The sequence below is a fragment of the Hippocampus bargibanti genome, linkage group LG02 (assembly GCF_051943395.1).
Source record: "Hippocampus bargibanti isolate YZ-2025 linkage group LG02, ASM5194339v1, whole genome shotgun sequence".
Taxonomy (NCBI): domain Eukaryota; kingdom Metazoa; phylum Chordata; class Actinopteri; order Syngnathiformes; family Syngnathidae; genus Hippocampus; species Hippocampus bargibanti.
In genome coordinates, this window is record NC_142735.1 from 35,761,233 (window position 1) to 35,784,195 (window position 22,963).

At 40.4% G+C, this 22,963-nt stretch overlaps 1 protein-coding gene across 1 annotated transcript in view; it reads right to left on the minus strand.

The window, feature by feature from the left end:
* fat4 (FAT atypical cadherin 4) overlaps positions 1–22,963 on the minus strand; it is a 135,836-nt gene that overhangs the window by 53,112 nt on the left and 59,761 nt on the right. The window contains exons 2-3 of the mRNA XM_088991181.1: positions 9,041–9,172; positions 412–673 (exon numbers count right to left, since the gene is read on the minus strand). Of these exons, the coding sequence (XP_088847307.1) occupies positions 412–673; positions 9,041–9,172 (394 nt within the window). The remainder of the gene's footprint in view (positions 1–411; positions 674–9,040; positions 9,173–22,963) is intronic.

Consider the following 22,963-nt stretch of genomic DNA (forward strand, 5'->3'; position numbering starts at 1 on the left):
TCGATTCTTATCCAAGAGGCGTTGTCAGCAAACTAAAGTCTTTTGCTGGTAGTTTCGGCCCTATATATATATATCCCTACTGTCCTGACGTGGCGGTGCCAGACTCTGCTATGATTGGTCCCTGCTCTCAGGTTGCGGCTACACTGACTACTTCTATTGTCCTGACTGATTATTTCTATTGTCCTGCCTGAGTATGAGGTCTACGACTGTCCACGACTGAGCAAATGGGGCAATCAGGCCATTCGTAGACCTCATACTCAGGCAGGACAATAGAAGTAATCAGTGTAGCAGAGTCTGGCACCGCCATGTCTGGACAGTAGGGATATATATATAGGGCCGAAACTACCAGCAAAATACTTTAATTCGCTGACGAACTTCAACTGCATCCCCAAAGCATGAAAAATTCCCTACCTGATGCCATGTCTTCGGGGATGTCAAACGAGTACACCGGTCTTGAGAACTTGGGCGTGTGGTCGTTGACGTCCTCGACGGTGATGTTGAGCCTCATGTCAGACGACTGCTTCCCGTCGTCGGCTCGTACCAGCAGGGAGTAACTGGAGCGCCGTTCCCGGTCCAATTTCTTGGTGGCGATCAGATCGCCAGACTCGGGGTCAATCCGAAAACTGTCGTCCGCACCGCTGATGATGGTGTACGTTACCAAAGCATTTGGACCCTTGAGGTAGAGAGGAAAAAATAGGTGATCAGTTTAGAGTTCCTAATCGATCCTGTTCAGAGTTAGGGTGAACCGGTGGGAGTAATGCAGATTGCAATTGATTGGTAGAGCTATTCTGAAACAGAAGGAAGACCACAATGGAAAAAAAAAAAACGATAAACGTCTTCACGGGATTGGACTTTGGCTTCAAAGCAGTGGCGGGCCATGCATGTTAGTCCTAGGCCTTCAGTAGTGCTACGTCTGAATCAATCCACAATAGGATGCCGTTGGCCAGAAAATAACTTGTGACTTGAAGAAACTTAAAAAGTACTTTTGTTGGTCGTCCTCATCAGTGGCAGTTAAAAGGACTCCCAGCACGACCATTCGGTGTCGGGTCATTGTATGTACTGGGTATGTATTTGCTTCACCCTGTCAGGTTTGTTTCATCTTGGCAGATTTTTACTCATGGTTTTCTTTGATACTTTGTACTTTTCTGTTCAGATTACTTTGATGTTTTAGATTTTGTTCCTTCTGTCTTTATTTTAATAGAATTTGTCAAATACAACCTGCTGCTCCCCCCTGCCTGCTTTTTTTGGTAACCACAACCAGCATCACCACCTTGCAAACCTTGACGGAGTGAGGCAAACACATACACAGTACATAAAATGACCCGACATCAAATGGTGGTGCTGGGAGTCCTTTTAACTGCCACTGATGAGGACGATCAACACCTGTGCAACTGAGGGCGGGGCCGTCAGCGCTATCCGTTGGTCGCTAACCAGAACGTGACAGTCTGCCACGGATTGGAACGACCAACACCTGTGCAGGTGCCGCAGGGTGCGACAGCGCCACACGTTGGTCACCAACCAGATCGTGACAGATGGCTGAAATGTGATTGGTTAAATGCTTCAATATGAAAACACACACACACATCTTATCAAACTAGTTTCCCACTCAGCTAAAAGCCGTGCTTAACTTTTCAAAGTGCAGAACACAGAACGGAGTTGTTCCAATACATGTGAGGCCACCATGTCATGGGAATCCAATTGTCATGAGGCGACAGCTACTAAATATGCTAATACACTCATCTAAACCTCCTATTGTAAAGGTAGGATCAGAAAGCACCCGACAACCTCCCCACATACAACTGAAAGAGTCTCTTCTGGCTTGGCTTTTAAGCAGTTGTATGTAATCGGACCCCCCTCGCTTCATCCCGCTGAATAGCAGCCGGTTTTTGATGTTGCTTTTTTTTTTTAAACACATAAAATTTAAAAAAAAGCCACAAGGCGAGACAGTTGTCTGAGCTGTGTTTGTCACCAGCGCAAACCTGAGCGTCAGGCCTCTGTCATCGGGCGCTTTCAGGCATCATATTGCATTCGAGGTCTCCTCTCCGGTTCCAAAGACCCTGCACTCCCACCGCCATGGCTACAATAGCGTCTGCCACGTGCGTTGCGGCTCGTACAAAAGGATCTATCAGCTGCTTTTTAAGAGGCTCTCCGCAAACCTTGAAATGTGTCGCCGATGAAAGGGTGGGTTTCACTGAGCCTTAAAAGACAAGCAACACCATTTTTTGTTTCCTAACTGGCATCAGAAAAACGTTTTATAGCATCTAAAATACCCAAAACACGCAGGCTGATATTTTTAGTCAAATGCAAAACACCAATGAATATGTCCCAAAACTACAGTAAAGTCTCGTTATATCGATATTCAAGGGAGTCCGAAAAAATATCGATATAACCGGGACTATCGATATATCCGACCCTGTTTGCATGTAATTTTCTCCGTGCGTGTATAGAAATAGTATCGATATAACCGGGACTATCGATATATCCGATATCGATATAACGAGACTTTACTGTACTTCAAAATGACCTCAGAAAGTTTCAGTTTCAGAAGGTCCCGCCCCCTTGTTCGTGACGTCACGCAAACACGTCTTTACTTTGCTCGAGAATCAAAACAATGGCTTCAGATTGGGAGAAGATGCTTTCTTGTTACTCATCCAGTTATGAATATGATTCAAATAGTTCTGAAGAGGAAATCATAAATGTTTGCAATCGAGGAAGGAAGTCATTTTGTATCAATTCGAGCCGTCAGGACTGCAATGTAGCGTCCCAGAAAATGCAGAAGATGGCGCCCAAGCTATGTTGGAAATGGGCTGATTTGTTTGCTGGGAATTTGTGTCAACTAGAATCAAATAGTAGTCTTGGTGCAAGACACAACGATTCACCATTGCGTTATTTATGTGTTTTCTTTCTAATTTCGCCATCAACACAGTGTTTTCAGGCGAAAAGAAGTGCCCAAAATGCATTGTGTGTCGCTTTCTCGGTTAAGGGGCATTCCCTCCGTGACGTCACTTAGGGCATCGTCATCAAGTGGAAAACAAGACTTCCTGAATATTCAGCCCGAATCTTAAAATGTAAAATATAGCTATATGCGGTGGAATCTTTGTAAAATGCGCTGAGTAGAAGTCATTTGAAGTGATTTTCCAAATTGTGCACGCAACTTGTCCGAAGGCGTCGGTTGTCCTTTAAATATGCGAACCTTTTTAACTCAATAAAGCCTAAAAGTCGAATTAGGGTTCACAAGTTGAAACATGACCATTGTTCATAAAAAGAAGCTTTCCAAGTGACTTTGGCCACAATTCAAGATGAGTTCTTCGAGAATGTTTGACCTTGTCTCATGGCATTACCAGAGACCGACCCCCCCTTATGTGGTCCAGGTGCAATAAAACCCAAAAAGTAAGAAGGCAGCCGGCGCGAGTCTCTCGTCATCTAAAAATCCCGCTGTCATCAATCAGTGTCTCTCGTTCTGGAAATCCCATCAGGCACTTGGGCCGCGAGCCGGAAACGAACGCTTGTGGCTTTGCCAATTAATAAACGTGGCAGGTGGCCCATAGCGTTTTGAGAAAACCACCCAAAATCTGTTTCGCAAAGCATGTGATTAAGATCTTACACACAAACGGCACTTTTACTCTTGACCTTGACTCAAGCAGACTTTACGGCTATCGATAGACAATTCATCGGGGAAAGTAAGGCCGCGTGGGAAAGGGGGGTGTTAACCAATTAAACAGCAGCCTTCCAGTAGGAACAGAAGGAAAGTCCTTTAGCAGACTGAAGGCTTCAGGACTGCATAGGGTTGAAAAACTACGTGCTGACACTCTTCACCTGCTTCTATTGGACGCGGTGGCTATCCAGGAAAGCAAAAGTAGCTGGAGATTTGGCTTGAATTCATTTCCAGGCATGGCAGTGACGTTGAGATGTCACAAAGGGCAAAATGAACCATGCGTACAGGAAAGGGGAGAGGAAGAAAACTGCACGCAAAACCCCCAGACCACTTGAAAACTAGTCCAAAGTCCACATATTAATAGTTTTAACCACATACAGTGATACCTTAGCTTACGAACTTAATTGGGTTCCAGAAAGTGTGTGTTAGGCGAAAAGTGTGTATTCCAAACATTAATTTCCCATAGGAAACCATTAAAATGAGAATAATCTGTTCCCAGGTGCCCATAAAAAATAATTTTCTACTAAATAAGCCTTAAAATTACACAAAATATACCTTATTTTATGTATAATAAATGTGCTATTGTATTGTAATTTAAGAAATAAACTGTCCTGTATAATAAAGTCGTTTTATTTACCTTTATGTTAGTCGTTGATGTAGCTGCCTCTTGATGATATCCGAGTGAAATTGCCGTGCTTTCTCGGCGATAATACCCTCACACACTGTCCCCTGCACGCTGCTTTTCGTGAATCCAAATCAACGTTTTTCAACCTCTTCTATTGCCTGAGACTGTTGCTGAGACAACACAGAAACACAGAAATAGACAGCTAATAGATATCTAAGTAACTCGGATAGAAAGCCAGCTAGCTAATAGATAGCTAACAGATAGCTAGCTCGGCTTCACTCAACCGGGAAGTCACTTTACAGTCACACGACAAGTTTTTCTGTGGAAGAGTAGTGGCGGCCACACGCGCCATAGTTCACTGAACTCAAATAAATAAAAAGCTAGCTAGCTGGCTATTAGAGAGCCTGTAGATAACAAGCCAGCCAGCGATCTAGCTAATAGATAGCTAATAGATAGCCAGCTAACCAGCCAGTCAGCTAATAGATAGCTGGCTAGCTGGATATATAGCTAATAGATAGCCAGCTAGCTATCCAGATAGCCAACAGATAGCCACCCTAATGGTCCAATGAAAAATATACGCTACCAAAGAAAACCTGACACAGATATGAAACATCAGGTCAGAAGTTCTTACAGACCGGCGACGTTAATCTCAAATAGATAAAGTTAGCTAGCTAATATATAGCTAAAATATAGCTTGCTAGGCCTTCACTCAACCCAAGTAACTCAGATAGAAAGCTAGCTAGCTAATAGACAGCTAATATAGCACTAAGTAACTCGGATGGAAAGCTAGGTAGCTAATAGACAGCTAATAGATAGCTAACGAGGCCTTCACTCAACATGGAAGTAACTCTGATAGAAAGCTAGTTAGCTAATTATTATTATTATATTATAATTATTATTATTATTGTTTCCAACAGAGCTTGGGCGCCATCTTGTGCATTTTCTGGGATGCTATATTGGCTCGAATTGATACGGAAGGACTTCTTTAATCGATTCCAAACATTTATGCTTTCCTCTTCAGAACTATTGGAATCATAATCATAACTGGATGAGGAACAAGAAAGCATCTTCTCCCGATCTGAAGCTATTGTTTTGGTTCTACAGCAAGGCAAGACATCCTGGCGTGACATCACGAACAAGGGGGCGGGACTTTATGAAAATGCCCAATTCGAAGCTCAATTTTTTGCCGTTTTAGCACACTAACTTATTTTTATTGTTTTTTTTTTGCATTTGACTAAAAACATCATACTGTGTGTTTTGTGTATTTTAGATGCTATAAAACGTTTTTCTGACGTCAGTTAGGAAACAAAAAAAAATGGTGTCACTTGTCCTTTAAAGCGCTACATAAATCAATGCGGATTGTATGATCCAGTATTGGTCCACGGCCTCGAACACTGATTGAAATTCAGTTCCTGGGGTGAAAACGGGCTCAGCCAGACAGAATTTTTTCAGTCTGGGTTATGATGTCTGCATTCAGCCTGTCAGCTGGTCAACAGCTTGGCCTCAAAGGGGAAATCTTCCGATGTGTTCCCAGCGTCGGTGCAACGAAGGTTTCCTGCACAAGGATGTGGGCAACGAACTTGGCTGGAGTGGAACTTTTACTTGTTAAGAACACATCCCTGTTAAAATGTACCATTTTTTTTTCTTCAATTCAGCTCTAAATGATTTGCTGATGGGAATTTTAGCTCAGACTTCCATCCTCTGAAATTTGCATCAGGAAAATGTCAGCATAATTTCAAAGCCATATGCCCTTTTGAGATGAAAGACCCTGAAATCCAGCGTTCCAAAGTGATTTTCAACTTGCCTTAGGCTCTGAGATTTACAATTGATATATACAGTTTCTAAGTGCTACTTTCCTCAAACGCCGTGAGGGCAAGGCCGACAGCTGCGTGTTTGAAAGTTGTGTGGCCTCGTCATTTAAAGGACAACCGACACCATTTTTTTGGTTTCCGAACTGACATCCGAAAAACGTTTTATAGCATCTAAAATACCCAAAACACGCAGTACACATATGTATTCTTTCCTGCTGTACATGTACATATCTTTATAGAGCTTCTATTTTATTCAATGTTTATTTTTCACTACAACCCATTAAAGGTTCCTTTAAGATACTTCATCTGCACTGCTTTGAAGGTGTCGGCCGTTTCACTTCTCATGTGAGGAGCTTCGTCAGCGAACTAAAATTTGCTGGTAGCTATATTTTGAAACTCCTCAGATGAGAAGCGAAACGTCAGACACCTTCAAAGGAGTACAGATGACGGCTGAAGAAACCTTTTCATCGATGGACCACTCTTGTACGACTGAGAGCTTGCACAGACCAATAAGGTTAGCCTTAAAGGACAAGCGACAAAATTTTTTTGGTTTCCGAACTGACATCAGAAAAATGTTTAAGAGCATCTAAAATAGCCAAAACACGCAGGCTGTTTTTTTAATCAAATGCAAAATAAAAATGACTTCGAGTGTCCCAAAACTACTTCAAAATGACCCAGGAAATTGCGAGTTTCAGATGGTCCCGCCCCCTTGTCCGTGACATCACGCCAGGATACTCCTTCGCAAACTGCCTTGCTCCAGAATCAAAACAATGGCTTCAGAGCGTTCAGATTCGGAGAAGATGCTTTCTTGTTACTCATCCAGTTATGAATAGGATTCAAATAGTTCTGAAGAGGAAAGCATACATGTTTGCAATCGATTAAAGAAGTCCTTCCGTGTCATTTCAGTTTTGTCTACAAAGTCGTTTGTGAACTAAATGGATATAAGTAAGCAAGAGTGGATTTATCGAGTGTTTTTACAAAAGGCTTTTCCAGTGATGTCATTCTTGAGGGGGTGAATTGGGGTTAGCGAGCGGGCGTTAGCGACAAGGGCAGGACACTCTCCCTTTGGAACCTCTCAGATAACGTTAAAAAAACGTGCGAGACATCGGAATGATTTCCAAGCGTGTGTGTTGGCGCTGCGTCTGAGGGGGATTACGCGCCAGTAGGTCAACGTGTTGGTATGCTCAGGCAAACCACAGTTGCTAATCTGCCGCCGTCAGGTGTGCCAAAGGTCAGGCGGCGCTAATTTTAGCCACGCCGAGCTAGTGTCTGTCACGTACGGTAATCCCACTTTGTTGCTCAAGTGGCACGAGCAGGTTACGGTGCTGTGAAGAAGTCATTTTCGTGTTGAATGCTGGATTTAATAATAATAATAATAATAATAATAATAATAATAATAATAATAAAACATTTGATTTCTAAGCGCCTTTCAAGTAACTCAAATACATAGAAAGATAGCTAGCTAGCTAATAGATCCAGTAATAATAATAACAATAATAATAATATGTTTCATTTAAAAGTGCCTTTCAAAACTCTCAAGGACACTTTACAGTCACAGGATATTTTTTTCTGCGGGTGAGCAGCGGCAGCCACACGCGCCAGCGTTCACTCAACACGGAAGTAACTAAAAATAGAAATCTAGCTAGCTAGCTAATAGATACAGTAATAATAATAATACATTTTATTTCTAAGCACCTTTCAAAACTCTAAAGGTCACTTGACAGTCACAAAAAGACGTTTTGCTGTGGGTGAGCAGCGGCAGCCACACGCGCCAACGGTCACTCAACCCGGAAGGAACTCAAATAGATAGAAAGCTAGCTAATATATAGCTAATAACTAGACAGCTAGACAACCAGCCAGATAGATAGCTAATAGCCAGCTAGATAGCTAATAGATAGCAAATAGCTAGGTGGCCAGGTAGCTAGCTAGATAGCAAATAGATAGCCAGCTAGGTAGCTAGCTAGATAGCCAGATAGCCAGCCAGCCAGATAGCGAGCCAGATAGATAGTTAATAGCAGCTAGATAGCTAATATATAGCCAGCTAACATATAGACAGCTAGATAGCTAATATAAAGCCAGCTAGATAACCAGCAAGACAACTAATAGACAGTAAATAGCTAGCTAGCAAATAGATAGCCAGCTAGGTAGTTGGCTAGATAGCCAGATAGTCAGACAGCTAGCCAAATTTACGCCGTGTGGCTTGAGTGACGGTAACTCTCGTAGCTCTCGTGTTGGTAAATTTGGTTTAAGAAGAAATCACAGGATAGGACAGATGCACTTTATACTACTTTGATCAAGGCAAAGGTTGGAGGAAATTCAATTCCACATTTTAATAATAATAATAATAATAATAATAATAAGAAGAAGAAGAAGAAGAAGAAGAAGAAGAAGAAGAAGAAGAAGAAGAAGAAGAAGGAGAAGAAGAAGGAGAAGAAGAAGGAGAAGAACGATAGATAGATAGATAGATAGATAGATAGATAGATAGATAGATAGATAGATAGATAGATAGATAGATAGATAGATAGATAGATAGATAGATAGATAGATAGATAGATAGATAGATAGATAGATAGATAGATAGATAGATAGATGGCCAAAGCTACCAGAAAAAATTTAGTTCGCTGACGAAGCATCTTGGATGAGAAGTCCGACACCTTGAAAGAAGTCCAGATGACGGCTGTAGAAACCTTCTCATCGATGGACCACTCCTGTACGACTGAGAGCTTACACCCACCTAACTTTTCATGTACAAGTAATGACAAACTCAAACGTCCACATTTTCTGATTCATGATGTTCTCGTATCTTACTAGAGTTTCATCGCGAACCACAAAGCTACGTAGTTAGCATCGTACGGCTAAACTTTGAGTGTGTCAACAGTGTGAAACTCCAAGTGCAAAACAGGTGCAAAAACCACTGGCAGGCCTAACAGAAACTCTGGGAGCCGTTACCTCGTCCGCATCCGTGGCTGTTAGCTGCATTATCCGGAAGCCGTCCCCCACGTTCTCCTCGATTCTCACGTCCAGGATGTCGTTGGGGAAAACGGGCGGGTTGTCATTGACATCCTGCAGCGTGATCTCCACCTGTTGAAGACCACCAAGGTTTCAGTTAGAGCCAAGCCAAAAAATGGACCTGAATGGATTTTGGTCTGCGCTGACTGAAAATAAATCAGTCGCCGTCGGATCATTTCCGATGTTTTCTTTGGGTTCATAAAAATCCACCGCCAATACCACATGAATAGCAACGTTTTCTGTTTATGGAAGTGATATTAGAGTGTGTACTATTCTTACATACAATACAATATACGATACAATATGCCGGTCGACTGGTCTCAGGTTGGTGCTTTAAAGGACAACCGACACCATTTTTTTGTTTCTTAAATGACATCAGAAAAACGTTTTAGAGCATCTAAAATAGCCAAAATACACAGGCTGATATTTTTTTATTCAAAAATGAATTAAAGTGTACCAAAACTGCCACAAAATGAGCTCAAAACTGGGGAGATTCAAAAGTCCCGCCCCCTTGTTCGTGACGTCACGCCAGGATACTCCTTCACAAACTGCCTTGCTCCAGAATAAAAAAAAAGGCTTCAGAGAGTTCAGATTCGGAGAAGATGCTTTTTTTGTTACCATTCAGTTATGAATATGATTCAAATACAGTAAAGTCTCGTTATATCGATATTCAAGGGAGTCCGAAAAAATATCGATATAACCGGGACTATCGATATATCCGAGCCTGTTTGCATGTAATTTTCTCCGTGCGTGCATAGAAATAGTATCGATATAACCGGGACTATCGATATATCCAATATCGATATAACGAGACTTTACTGTAGTTCTGAAGAGGAAAGCATACATGTTTGCAATCCATTAAAGAAGACCTTCCATATCAATTCGAGTCGTCTGGACTCCAATGTAGCGTCCCAGAAAATGCACAAGATGGCGCCCAAGCTCCGTTGGAAATGGGCTGATTTGTCCGCTGGGAATTTGTGTCAACTAGTATCAAATAAGGTTTCTTCAGCCGTCATCTGTACAAAACTTTTGTACAGATGACGGCTGAAGAAACCTTCTCATCGATGGACCACTCCTGTACGACTGAGAGCTTACACAGACCTAGTATCAAATAGTAGTCTTGGTGCAACACAAAACGATTCACCATCGCGTTATTTATGTGTTTTCCTTCTAATTTCGCCATCTGCAGAATTCAGGCGTCTGTCATGAATGGCTGTGTCTCCTGCCGGCAGTAAAAATCTTTCTGGGTTCGAGTCTTTGTCCACAGTGTCCGATCGAACACCTCTGACAACAGCAAATAGATAGCTAGCTAGGTACCCAGCAATGGTGACCCTGTTCAATCGGGAATAACTCAAATAGATCAAGTTAGCTAGCTACCTAGCTAATAGATAACTATAATAATAATAGATAAATAATAATAATAATAATAATAATAATAATAATAATAATAATAATAATCCATATCATTTCTAAGCGCCTTTCAAAACTCTCAAGGTCACGTTACAGTCACAGGATGAGTTTTTCTGTGGGCGAGCAGCGGTAGCTGCACGCGCCAGCGTTCACTTCACCCGGAATAACACAAATAGATAGAAAGCAAGCCAGCTCGCTAATAGCTAGCTAGCTAGATAAATAGATAACCACGTAGCTAATAGCTAGTCAGCGAGATAGCTATCCAGTGGGCCAGACAGATAATAGACAGCTAGCTAGATAGCAATCCAGACAGACCGCTAAAAGAAAATAAATAGCAAATAGCTAGCTAGCTAGATAGATGTTCAGCATTCACTGAATCCGGAATAACTCAAATATTTAGAAAGAGAGCTAGCTAGCTAACAGCTAGCTAGCTAGATAGATAGCCATATAGCTAATAGCTAGTCAGCTAGATAGCTATCCAGCGAGCCAGACAGCTAATTGATAGCTAGCTAGATAGATATCTATATAGCTAATAGTTAGTCAGCTAGATAGCTATCCAGTGGGCCAGACAGATAACAGACAGCTAGCTAGCCTCCAGAGAGACATCTAATCGAAAATAAATAGCAAATACCTAGCTTGCTAGATGTTCAGCGTTCACTCAACCTGGAAAAACTCAAATAGATAGAAACCGAGTCAGCTAGCTAATAGCTATCTAAATAGATAGATAGCCATATAGCTAATAGCTAGTCAGCTAGATGGCTATCCAGCGAGCCAGACAGCTAATTGATAGCAAGCTGCGGATCGAGCTAGCTGGCGATCGAGCTAGCTGGGGATGGAGCTAGCTCGGGCTAGCTAGGGAAGATTCTTTCATTGCTATGCAATGCCCTCACCGTCCATGCGTGAGTGGGAATGCAAATAGGAAATGGGGTGAACGGCGAGGCTTTCATGTCAGTTTCCTGCTGTACGCGGCCAGCGCACAATGAGTCTCAAGGACGTGCTAGCGCATAGCCGCCTTTTGCCAAGAATTCATTCTATGACACATGCGTGTAAAAACAATCGAGGGAACCATTCCAGTTGCCACAATGGGCCGTTCAGGAAAAGGCTAGTAAAGATTACGAAGGAGTAAAACCCGAGTTGAATTTCAGAAAGCAGAGCAACCCAGTGGGGAGCCCATTTGCTTCGCAGTTGTAAAATTCGGCGTTCTTAGTTTGGATATTCCATATCTGTCGAGCGGACATATTTTGCCGTATTTTGTATGATTTGGCATACGCACTACTTTTCGGGATACACATGGAGCGCCGCCCCACCACGGCTAGCGGACTAATCTTCGGCGGAAGAACACCAAAGCACACGACCGAACAGCGCCCCAGCCGGCCTACCTTTCCACACCCCCTTTCTCTGAGTGTACAAGTCGATCGTCTTCACAGATTTTTGACAGATACTTTTGCTGTTATGAGACCGAAAAAGACCACACCACACCGCTCGTGTTCAGCCGAAGAAGACCCAAAAAAAAATTACAGTCGAGGAGAAGAAGGAGATCATTGAGAAACACGAAAGAGGTGTGCGTTTGCCTGATTTAACAGCCAGGTACCAATATGCTAAATTGGTAAACAAAGGTAAACAAAACAACTTTATTATACAGTGCAGTGTATTTCTTTCATAACAATACAATAGCACATTTATTATACATAGAATAAGGTATATTGTTTGTAGTTTTAAGGCTTATTTAGTTGAAAATTATATTTTATGGAGACCTGGGAACAGATTATTCTCATTTTAATGGTTTCCTATGGGAAAGTATTTTTTGGGATACACACTTTTCGCCTTACACAGTCTGTCTGGGAACCAATTAAGTGTGTCAGCCAAGGTCCCACTGTACTAACATGAGCCTCCATAATGGCAAAATGTAACCGTAGCATTACAAAAGTCAAGTACAATATCCAGTCGTCTCGTCGGAAGCGATCTAGCTAGCCACCTCGCTAGCTAGTCATTTGCTATCTATTTGCTATCGAGCTCCCTGGCCGGCTATCTATTGGCTAGCTAGCTATCTAGCTAGCTAGCTATTAGCTACCTATTGGCTAGCTAGCTAGTTTTCCCCTAACATTTTTGTCATGAGTTTCAGACACTGTAAAAGCAACTGTTTACACGCTAAATGATTATGTTTCACGTCAACCCCTGTTTCAAATTGCATGGCGCTTCCAGACTTGTATTATTAATGCGCTAGTATGAATGATTCACAGCTCAAGTGGTCTCTTATAAGTGGCTCTTATACACTTCATACGCACAAAAAATGGTAGGTGGAATGTTTTAGAATTGGAAGGGCTTTTCACTGGAAAGAAAAATGCAAAGATAACGGGCGCCGCTAGAAAACGATACAACTTAAAGGACAACCGACGTCTCCGGACAAGTTGCGTCCATAATTTGTAAAATGTCTTCAAATGACTTGTACTGTACGTATTTTACAGAGATTCCAGCGCATATAGCTATAATTTACCTTTTAAGACTCGCGCTGAATATTCCGGAAGTCTTGTTTTTTTGTTGGTGACGAGTCCGTATGTTACGTCACTGAAGGATATATATATATATATATATATATATATATATATATATATATATATATATATATATATATATATATATATATATATATATATATATACAGTAAAGTCTCGTTATATCGATATCGGATATATCGATAGTCCCGGTTATATCGATACTATTTCTATGCACACACGGAGAAAATTACATGCAAACAGGGTTGGATATATCGATAGTCCCGGTTATATCGATATTTTTTCGGACTCCCTTGAATATCGATATAACGAGACTTTACTGTATATATATATATATACAAACAAATAGCTAGCTTTTTTTTTGGGGGGGGGGGGGTCTCAGGGGTTTTTTGACTTGAACCATTCATTTATCCACAAAAATGTTTTTTTGGCAGTGCATTTCATTCCCATAATTGTATCAATCTTTGACATTTCAAGGTAAATGAAATGCCCCATCTTTGCTTACATTAGTATCACATAATACGCTGACTGTATAAAGATTTAGAGTTTCTTTTTTTGCCTAGACAGGTAATTATCCCAAAAAGTCTCAAAATAAATAGAAATAATAATGTAATACAAGATTAAGTTTTGACCTATTCTACCGCAATAAATCAAAATTCCTTTTTGGTTGCCTTGTGTTTGGGAGTTTCCAATGCTGACATTCAACATTCCGCCGAGCTTAAAACGACAGAATACGGAATATACCAAAATTGATGTTCCGTCTTACCACTGCTACGCGAGAAGAACATTTCGGGAAATTTGGCTTTTGCTGAAAGCAACAAAAAATGTCACTTGGAGTCATTTTACTTGCTCAAAGCTACAAAATCATCATAATAATAATACATTTCATTTATAAATGCCTTTCAAAACTCTCAAGGTCACGTTACAGTCAAAGGATACGGTTTTCTGTGGGTCAGCAGCAGCAGCCACACGCGCTAGCGTTCACTCAACCCGGAAGCAACTCACATAGATATAAAGTTAGCCAGCTAATAGACAGCTAATAGCTAGATAGATAGCGAATAGATAGCAAAAAGATAGGTACCGAGGTAGCTAGCAAGATCGATAGATAGCTTATAGATAGCTCGCTAGATAGCTAGCTAGATAAATAGATAGCCAAGTAACGCAAATTTCTTTCATAAATTTGCTGCTGTGAAATGTAAATTTCTCCATTGTGAGACTAATAAAGGCAAATCCAATCCAATCCAATTAGATAGAAAGCTAGCTAGCTAATAGACAGCTAACAGACAGGTAATAGCTAGAAAGATAAATAGCTAATATATCGCAAATGGATAGGTAGCTAGCTAGATATCTAATAGGTAGCTAATAGATAGGAAACAGATAGCTAGCAAGATAAACAGATTGCTAATAGTAGTTTATATAGCGCTTGAACTACAGCTGAAACTGCAACAAAGTTGCATTCACTGCGAGACGATGTACAAAAATGTGTCCAATTGGTTAATTTTCCAGTTTTCCAATTTTCAAGTTTTCCAGTTTTCCAATTTTTAAATTTGCAATTTTTTTTTAAATTTTAACATTTTAAAATTGTATTTTGTTTCTTTTATTTTTTTTACATTTTTGTAAATTTTTGTATTTTTTTACATTTTTGTAATTGTTTACATTTTTGTAATTGTTTACATTTTTACTTTTTTACTTTTTTACTTTTGTATTTTTAAATTTTTAATTTTTAATTTTTAATACTCCTTTTTAATTTTTTTTAATCCTTTTTATTTTTTATCTTTTATGTGAATGTTTTTATGTTCCTTTTTAAACTAACTAACTATCAAAATGTACCACCACAAAAGAATTATGACACTCATGTTTGAAGTTGCTTTAAATCAGGAAATTTTTTTTTAAAATCGACTACATTTCAAAGTAACGTCGATCCAAACCACCTCGGGTCCCTTCGCTTGAGATTTCATCAGAAAAAAATCCATGAAGAAACATCACCAAATCTTCTCATATTCCAGTTCCATCTAGTTCTTGCCACCAACTGCAAACCGTCAAGCATTGAAGAACCACGCCCAGACCAGCAACGACCCCAAAACTGAGTTCCCACAACTTCTTTACCGATACATCAGCCTGCCAGGGTTTATAAACTGAATTTCAGTTGCAAGTACTCCTTTCCTCAAAAGGTCCCTGCAGCCTGATACAATATCTCACAATTTACTTTGCAAATAGGCGACCGATCGACTTGACGAAGACCAGATCTCACATCCGCCTCCGGAAGGAACCGGCAGAGGTCCATGGTCCGTCATAGTAATTCTAGCGCTATAGGGACATCCTTTACATTACAGTGATACCTTGGCTTACGAACGTATTTGGTTCCCAGACAAAGCGTGTAAGGCCAAAAGTGTGTATCCCAAAACTTAATTTCCCATAGGAAACCATTAAAATGAGAATAATTCGTTTCCAGGTCCCCATAAAACATAATTTTTTACTTTCTAATTTTCTAAGCCTTAAAACTGCACACAATATACCTTATTTTATTTATAATAAATGTGCTACGGTATTATAATGAAATAAATAAACTGTGCCGTATAATAAAGTCGTTTTATTTACCTTTGTTATGGTCGTTGATGGCTTGGTGGAATGGAGTGTCCGGTTTCCTCAACACTTGATGAGGAACGTAACCTTCTTCTTTCACCATTTTGAGGAATGATCGCTTGTAGGTGCTTTCTCTGCGATAATTGTATCTAGTTCCTCATCAATTCTGTTCTGTTTAGCTGGGTTGATAGCTTTTTGCATCAAGTGTACAGATTTTGGAGAACGACTTCACTCTCTCTCTATCTGTAACCCCCCCCCCCCCTCACTGCTGCGTTCTTCACCAATCACGTGGCTTTAACCAAAGACTGGGGGCGGGGAAGAGAGGAGAAAAACAGTCGGCTGCCATTTTGTTGTTAGAACGGGCTCGTTCGCGAACGACACATCACTCATTGACACAACTCAGTGTGTATGCCGAAAAATGTTCATATGCCAAGGTAAAATTTTCATAAATTTAACGTTCGTAAACCGAAAAGTTCGTAAGCCAAGGGGTTCGTAAACCAAGGTATCACTGTATGTATCTGCCTAGTGATTGGCCCCAGAGAGGGACAAACACCCCGGTATGAGACAAATTGTCCAAGACAGGACAAAGGGATCTCTTCCATATAAAGCATCTTTGGCAGATTTCATCGCAAACCAGCTCGGTCTGTCAAACAAAAGCCTGCGGTGTAATTCATCTTCCGACCGCAGTCATCAGGGTTTCGAGCTGAAGTGCACAAGCTCTGGCGAGAAAGAGGGGGGGAATGCGAGCAGGCCGGAGATGGAGACTCGCACACGGACGAAAAGTTGGACGGCGGCCAAACCTCAACTCTCAAAATTGTCAGAATATACGTCCGTGTTCCCGCAGGTCCCCCACAAAAAAAAAATCCGGAGAGCAACAAACCCAACAGGAGAGACTTGACTGGATCACAAAGCACCTTAGCCTTATGTAACCAAAAAGATGGAAGGAGAGGAGTCGCAGGGGGGACCAAGGGAGTCCAAACAATGTCAGACAAGTGGTTCTAATCAAGGGGATCACTGTCCTCTCCATGGACTCCTTCACCACCTGTTAAAAGATTGTTTATCTTGATCAAGACCCCCACCGAACTCCATGAAAACCCGTGCCAAATGGAGCATTTTGAGACGGATCCATAATCCGACAAAACAAATCACCCGTGAGGTTATACAGACCGCTATGTTGATTCATACCGGTTCTAGATTCAGTTCCTGCTGGAGTCAATGGTGGAATAAAAGAAAAACTACTCGGGGATCCACCTGAAGTGGTCTGTGGTCATGATGTGGACTAGGACACCTTTCTATAGAGGAAATTAAAATGTCAAAAGCATGACAAACTAGAAGCTCGCAATTTTGTTTGTAAGCAGCAGCAATTTCGAATATTTGAAGATGACAAGATCATTGGAAGTGAATTGCAAGGCGTGCTTGACTCCCAAGATTTTTCTTGATGTTTTGACTGAGAACCATTACGAGTCCATTTTCAATGATCGCAACTTTTGTGGACGAGATGCAAAGTGTAATTAAGCCAAAGTGGAGTGGTCCTCCTTTAGCGCTCCTTCAAACTGCAACTCGGCTTCAAAAGCAACAAAATGTGCTCCGTTCTGTTGCTTTGCAGGACAAGGTCAGCCAGACGTGAAAACAAGCACTTGCGAGATGAAAGGCAACAATGACAAAAATATAATAATTTTGCGCTTGAATATGATGTCGAGATGTCGGGGCTCACTTGATCAACAATTATTTCCAGTTGCAGCTCGTAAAAAGGAGAGAAAATGACTTTTGAGAAGCTTTTTGTCTCCTCTTGGAGACCTACAAGACTCTTCTTTGAAACTTAAAATGGCAAAACTTTTGGAGGGACAAAATTAGTGTGGCAGATATAATAATTAATCATAATTAAGAATAAGAATACTATTAATAATAATAATCATCATCATCATAAGAATAAGAATAATACTATTAATAATACTATTTATAATATTAATAATACTATTAAAATAATAATAATATTAACAATAATAATAATAATAATAATAATATATAACAGTAATAATAATAATAATAATACTATTAATAAGAATAAGAATACTATTATTAATAATAACAACAATAATAATAACAACAACAACAACAACAATAATAATAATAATAATAATAATAATAATAATAATAATAATAATAATCATCATCATCATAAGAATATGAATAATACTATTAATAGTAATATTAATAATACTATTAATAACACTATTAATAACACTATTATTATGATCAATAATAATAATAATAATAATAATAATAATACTATTAACAATAAGAAGAAGAAAAAGAAAAGGAAAAAGAAAAAAAAAAGAAAAAGAAAAATAATAATAATCATCATCATAAGAATAATACTATTAATAGTATTAATAATACTATTAATAATAATAACAACAACAACAATAATAATAATAATTGGATTTGCCATTATTAGTCTTAGAGTGGAGAAATTTACATTTCACAGCAGCAAAGTGATAAAAGATAAAATAATAATAATACTATTAATAAATAATAATACAATAACAATAACAATAACAATAATCCATTTCATTTCTAAGCGCCTTTCAAAACTCTCAAGGTCACTTTACAGTCACAGGATAGGTTTTCTTTGGGTGAGCAGCGGCAGCCACATGCGCCAGCGTTCACTCAACCTGGAGTAACTCAAATAGATAGAAAGTGAGCTAGCCAGCTAATAAATAATAATAATAATGATAATAATAATACATTTCATTTTAAGCACCTTTCAAAGCTATCAAGGACACTTTACAGTCACAGACTAGCTGATATGTCAGCCAGCTAGCTGATATGTCAGCTAGCTAGCTTATGTATAGGTAACTGATGTGTCAGCTAGCGAGATGATATCTATCGAGCGGCTCCTGTATTTTGTTTTTCTAATTCTTTCTTTCCTTTCCTATTCCTTTCATAACTGTGCTGCTGTGTTACTTCCGGGTAGAGTGAACGCTGGCGCGAATGGCTGCCGCTACTCACCCACACAAAAAAAAAAAAAATCCCATGACTGTAAAGTGTCCTTGAGAATTTTGAAAGGCGTAAATGTATTATTATATGTACTATAATAAATAAAATACAATCACAAGTAGAATAAAATAACTAAAATACCAAATTTTGATCAAACCTTGTATTTCGTTCATTCCCTCGTCATTCAAAACCTGGAAGTCATTTGCGTCCGAATGATCGTAAAGCAATTGTTTGCTATTTGCTCAAGGGCAAATCGGTAATGAAGTCAGTAAAAGACAAGACAAGGAAATGTTCACATTCAACGCGAGGCGCAAAAAGCCTTCACCATTCCTATTCAATTTCTGCTCGTTTTTGTTCTTTCTTCAATCAAAAGCGGTGCACCCATCACTCACCGTTCATTCATATGAGCAACGTCATACATCCTTTTGTACGTACTTCCTTTGCTCCGACAATGACACCTGACAAGATTTTGCTCAGTGCATTGTCATGAAGATGAGACTTTTCGGAAGATCCATCCATCTTAATTAAGGGGCAATTTGTATGCCCTTCAAGGCCTCATGGGAAGTTAGCGTCGTGGCTAAAGACACGATCTCAGTCCCTCTGAGACTTCATTAGCTGATTAAAAAAAAACAGTCAATGGACTCGCCATGTTGGCAACACATTAGATTTTCCTCCCAATGTTCATTCCCAGTTTGCATTTTAACTCATTGACTGGCAGACGATGTGGAAAAATGCGTCCACTCCAGTGCCAGGGTTTTTGTCATTGTCACTCGAATTCCAGAACCCACAGAATATTGAGTTTTAGGACGTCATAAACATTCAATGCAGCGTTAGAAACCTTAGACTTTGTTTTTTCATCATAAAAAAAGAGTTAATTCCTAAATGATATGGGTCTGGAGTTATATGAGCTTGAAATGAGGACAGATGTCCAAAATACAATGCAGTTTTGGTTTATTTTGTGCTTGAACAACAGCTGAAGCTGGAACAAAGCGCTAACATGGGAAAAAAGGGAAATACTTCCCCCTATTGGAAAAGAAAAACATTGCCAGAGATCTGACCAGCGCTTTATCGGCACCCAAGCATGAAAATAAAACAAAACCGGAAAACCATTTGGCAATGATATGGGTGTGGAGTTATATGAGCTTGAAATAAGGGCCGCTGGAATCTAGCTATCTATCTAGCCATCTTGCTAACTATCTATCTATCTGGCTATCTAGCTAGCGCTCCATCTATCTGGGTATCTATCTAGCGCTCTATCTATCTATCTATCTATCTATCTATCTATCTATCTATCTATCTAATCTATCTATCTATCTATCTATCTATCTATCTGTCTATATGTCTGGCTGTCTGGCTAGCTAACTATCTATCTTGCTAACTAGCTCTCTATCTAGCTAGCTAGCTAGCTAGCTATCTCTCCAAAATACAATACCATACATACATATATGCTTTAACAACAGCTGAAGCTAGAACAAAGCGCTAACATGGAAAAAAAAGGGAAATGCTTCCCCCTCGTGCAATGGAAAAAAACATTCTGACCAGCGCTTTATCAGCGCCCAAACTAGAAAACCCACCCGCTTAAAATGCGCTTAAAATAAAATGTATTATTATTATTATTATTATTATTATTATTAATTATTCTTAAAATTTTGCTAATCAATGATTTTCATCTACATTTATATGGATGGACTAGCTTGAGAAGCCAACGACGAAAATAAGGGAGCGTCACCGCAGAGCGTCGGTACGTATGTAGAACTGTAAGTCGCGGCTCGGAATTGAAGCGGATTTACGAGGAAGATGTGAGACAATCTCTTTTTGTCAATCGATGCTCCAGCTTCATGTTTGCTTTCATAACTTCCATCAACAACTCGTTCAGGTTGAAAAGAGGCGGTTGGTTCCAAACTAAAATTTGTGTGTGCTTCTTACACAATAAACTATACATAAGCATATTTAATGATATTTTTGCGTGTTAAAATCCATGACTTTGAGCTTCGATGCGGCTGGGTAAATAAAAGCTGAGTGTTCATGGTCACCGCGAGCTAAAACGAATGAGTGCCGGCGCTGCTGAGGGGGTCACCAGAGGACTGATTACTTCCTCTATGCGATGAATTTCCTGTTGAAACAGGAAGTGGGACCAGGAACGCGACACAATGAGGGCTCGCCGTGACACTGGTAAGATAAGCAGCTCCTTCAGCCAGAGACTGTTACACCCGTGCTGCAAGAAGGAGGGGTACCGACGCTCGTTCCTACCGACTTTTCAATTCTAGATAATCACAAAAACTGGACACTGGAAATATGGGTTGATGCAATACAGCCACGTATATCAATATACCTTTCTTGATACTTGCACTATGTAGAGTTTTTTTATGAAACAGTTTTGCATTTTTTCAGTATACATCAGAATCAGTCTATCTGACACTTTACTATGCTTAGAATATCTTGTTGTCCTATCCTTTCACCCCCCCCCCCCCATCCCCTTTCAAATTACTGCTGTGGACTGCAAATTTCCCCATTGTGGGACGAATAAAAGTTTTCTGATTGTATTGTAATACTCACTCGGCCCATCTACACCTCTACACCGCTACCTCTACACCACTACCTCTACACCTCTACCTCTATACCTCTACACCACTACCTCTATACCTTTACACCTCTACCTCTATTTCTACACCTCTTCCTCTACACCCCTACACCTCTAGCACCCTACCTCCCTATACTATCTCACTCCCTCTTTCCCCCCATTCCCCCTCTCTGTCTCTCTCTCTTTTATAGTATGCCAACAATGGAGAACAGAAGTTCTCAGGTCCGCCGTCCCAACCTTACTACCCTTTGGCGCCCCTCCATTTCCCTCTCTTGATCCATAAAATATTTGAGAGCCCCGCCAGAGGTCAATGAACAAACAAAGCCCCTATGTTTAAACCGGGTTTTCCACCCCCGGGGTGTCCCACAATGCAGAACTTTTGACCTGATGGGCTGACCCGGCAACACTGGAGGGAGGAAACCTTGAAGGTGTTATGGATGAGCGTAGGGACAAATGAAAAGACAGAAAACAATAAGAAAGGGAGGCTGGCAGGATAGTGGGTAGACTGAGAACGACCACGTCTCATTCACGGAAACCGCGGTGAAGCCTTGACGAGTTGAATGGACCGTTTTCTTCGGAGCCATTTTGAAAATGAATGTTGTTTGAAATTGTACAGTCCTGTTCAAAATGGTCAAGGGTCAGGGGAAAACCTGACAAATGAAAGAATCTGTATTGAAACGCTTCACAATACTGGATTATGACTATTATTATGATCAAATGACTGAAGGTGGCTGCAGTCTGAAAATCCTCATTCTTGTTTCAAACGAGAAAATGTCCGCGAAGCTAAGCTTTTGTTCTTGCTTTATGGAGGCGGCAATAAGCCAAGTCAAAGGTGAATTCACTTTAGTTTAGACCTCCACATTTTTACTCAAATAGGCATCACATTGAGAGGACTCAAATGAAAGACTTAGAGTTTGCATTCAAGTTCAACAGTCTGAGATGCACTTTTTATACTTTACATGAAATGGCTGGACATGAATTCAGTTGGATTATTATATACAGGGTGTCCCCTGCTTCGTGCCTGAAGACAGCTGGGATAGGCTCAGGCACCCCCCGCGACCCTAATGAGGAATAAGCGGTACGGAAAATGGATGGATGGATTATACAAGTTCCAAATGGGAAAAGTATCCGTTCAGTCCGCTTTTGTGCTCTTTGTTTTAATTATTAAGAAGAAAATAAAGTAATATATAGATAGAGAGAGAGACAGACAGAGACAAAGAGAGACAGAGAGAGACACACAAAGAGAGACAGAGAGAGAGAGAGACCGAGAGAGAATGAGAGAGACTGAGAGAGACACCGAGAGAGAGAGACTGAGAGTCCGAGAGAGACTGAGAGAGACAGAGAGAGAGACCGAGAGAGAATGAGAGAAACTGAGAGAGAGACCGAGAGAGAATGAGAGAAACTGAGAGAGAGACCGAGAGAGAGAGAGACCGAGAGAGAGAGAGACTGAGAGTACGAGAGAGACTGAGAGAGACCGAGAGAGAGACACCGAGAGAGAGACCGAGAGAGAGACCGAGAGAGAGAGACTGAGAGTCCGATAGAGACTGAGAGAGACCGAGAGAGAGACACCGAGAGAGAGACCGAGAGACCGACTGAGAGAGACCGAGAGAGACAGAGAGAGAGACCGAGAGTGAGAGAGAACGAGCTAGATAGCTAGAGAACGAGATAGCTAGATAGATAGATAGATAGTTAAATAGCTAGCTGGCTAGATAGCTAGATAGAGATCTAGCTAGGTAGAGATCTAGCTAGCTAGCTAGCTAGATAGAGATCTAGCTA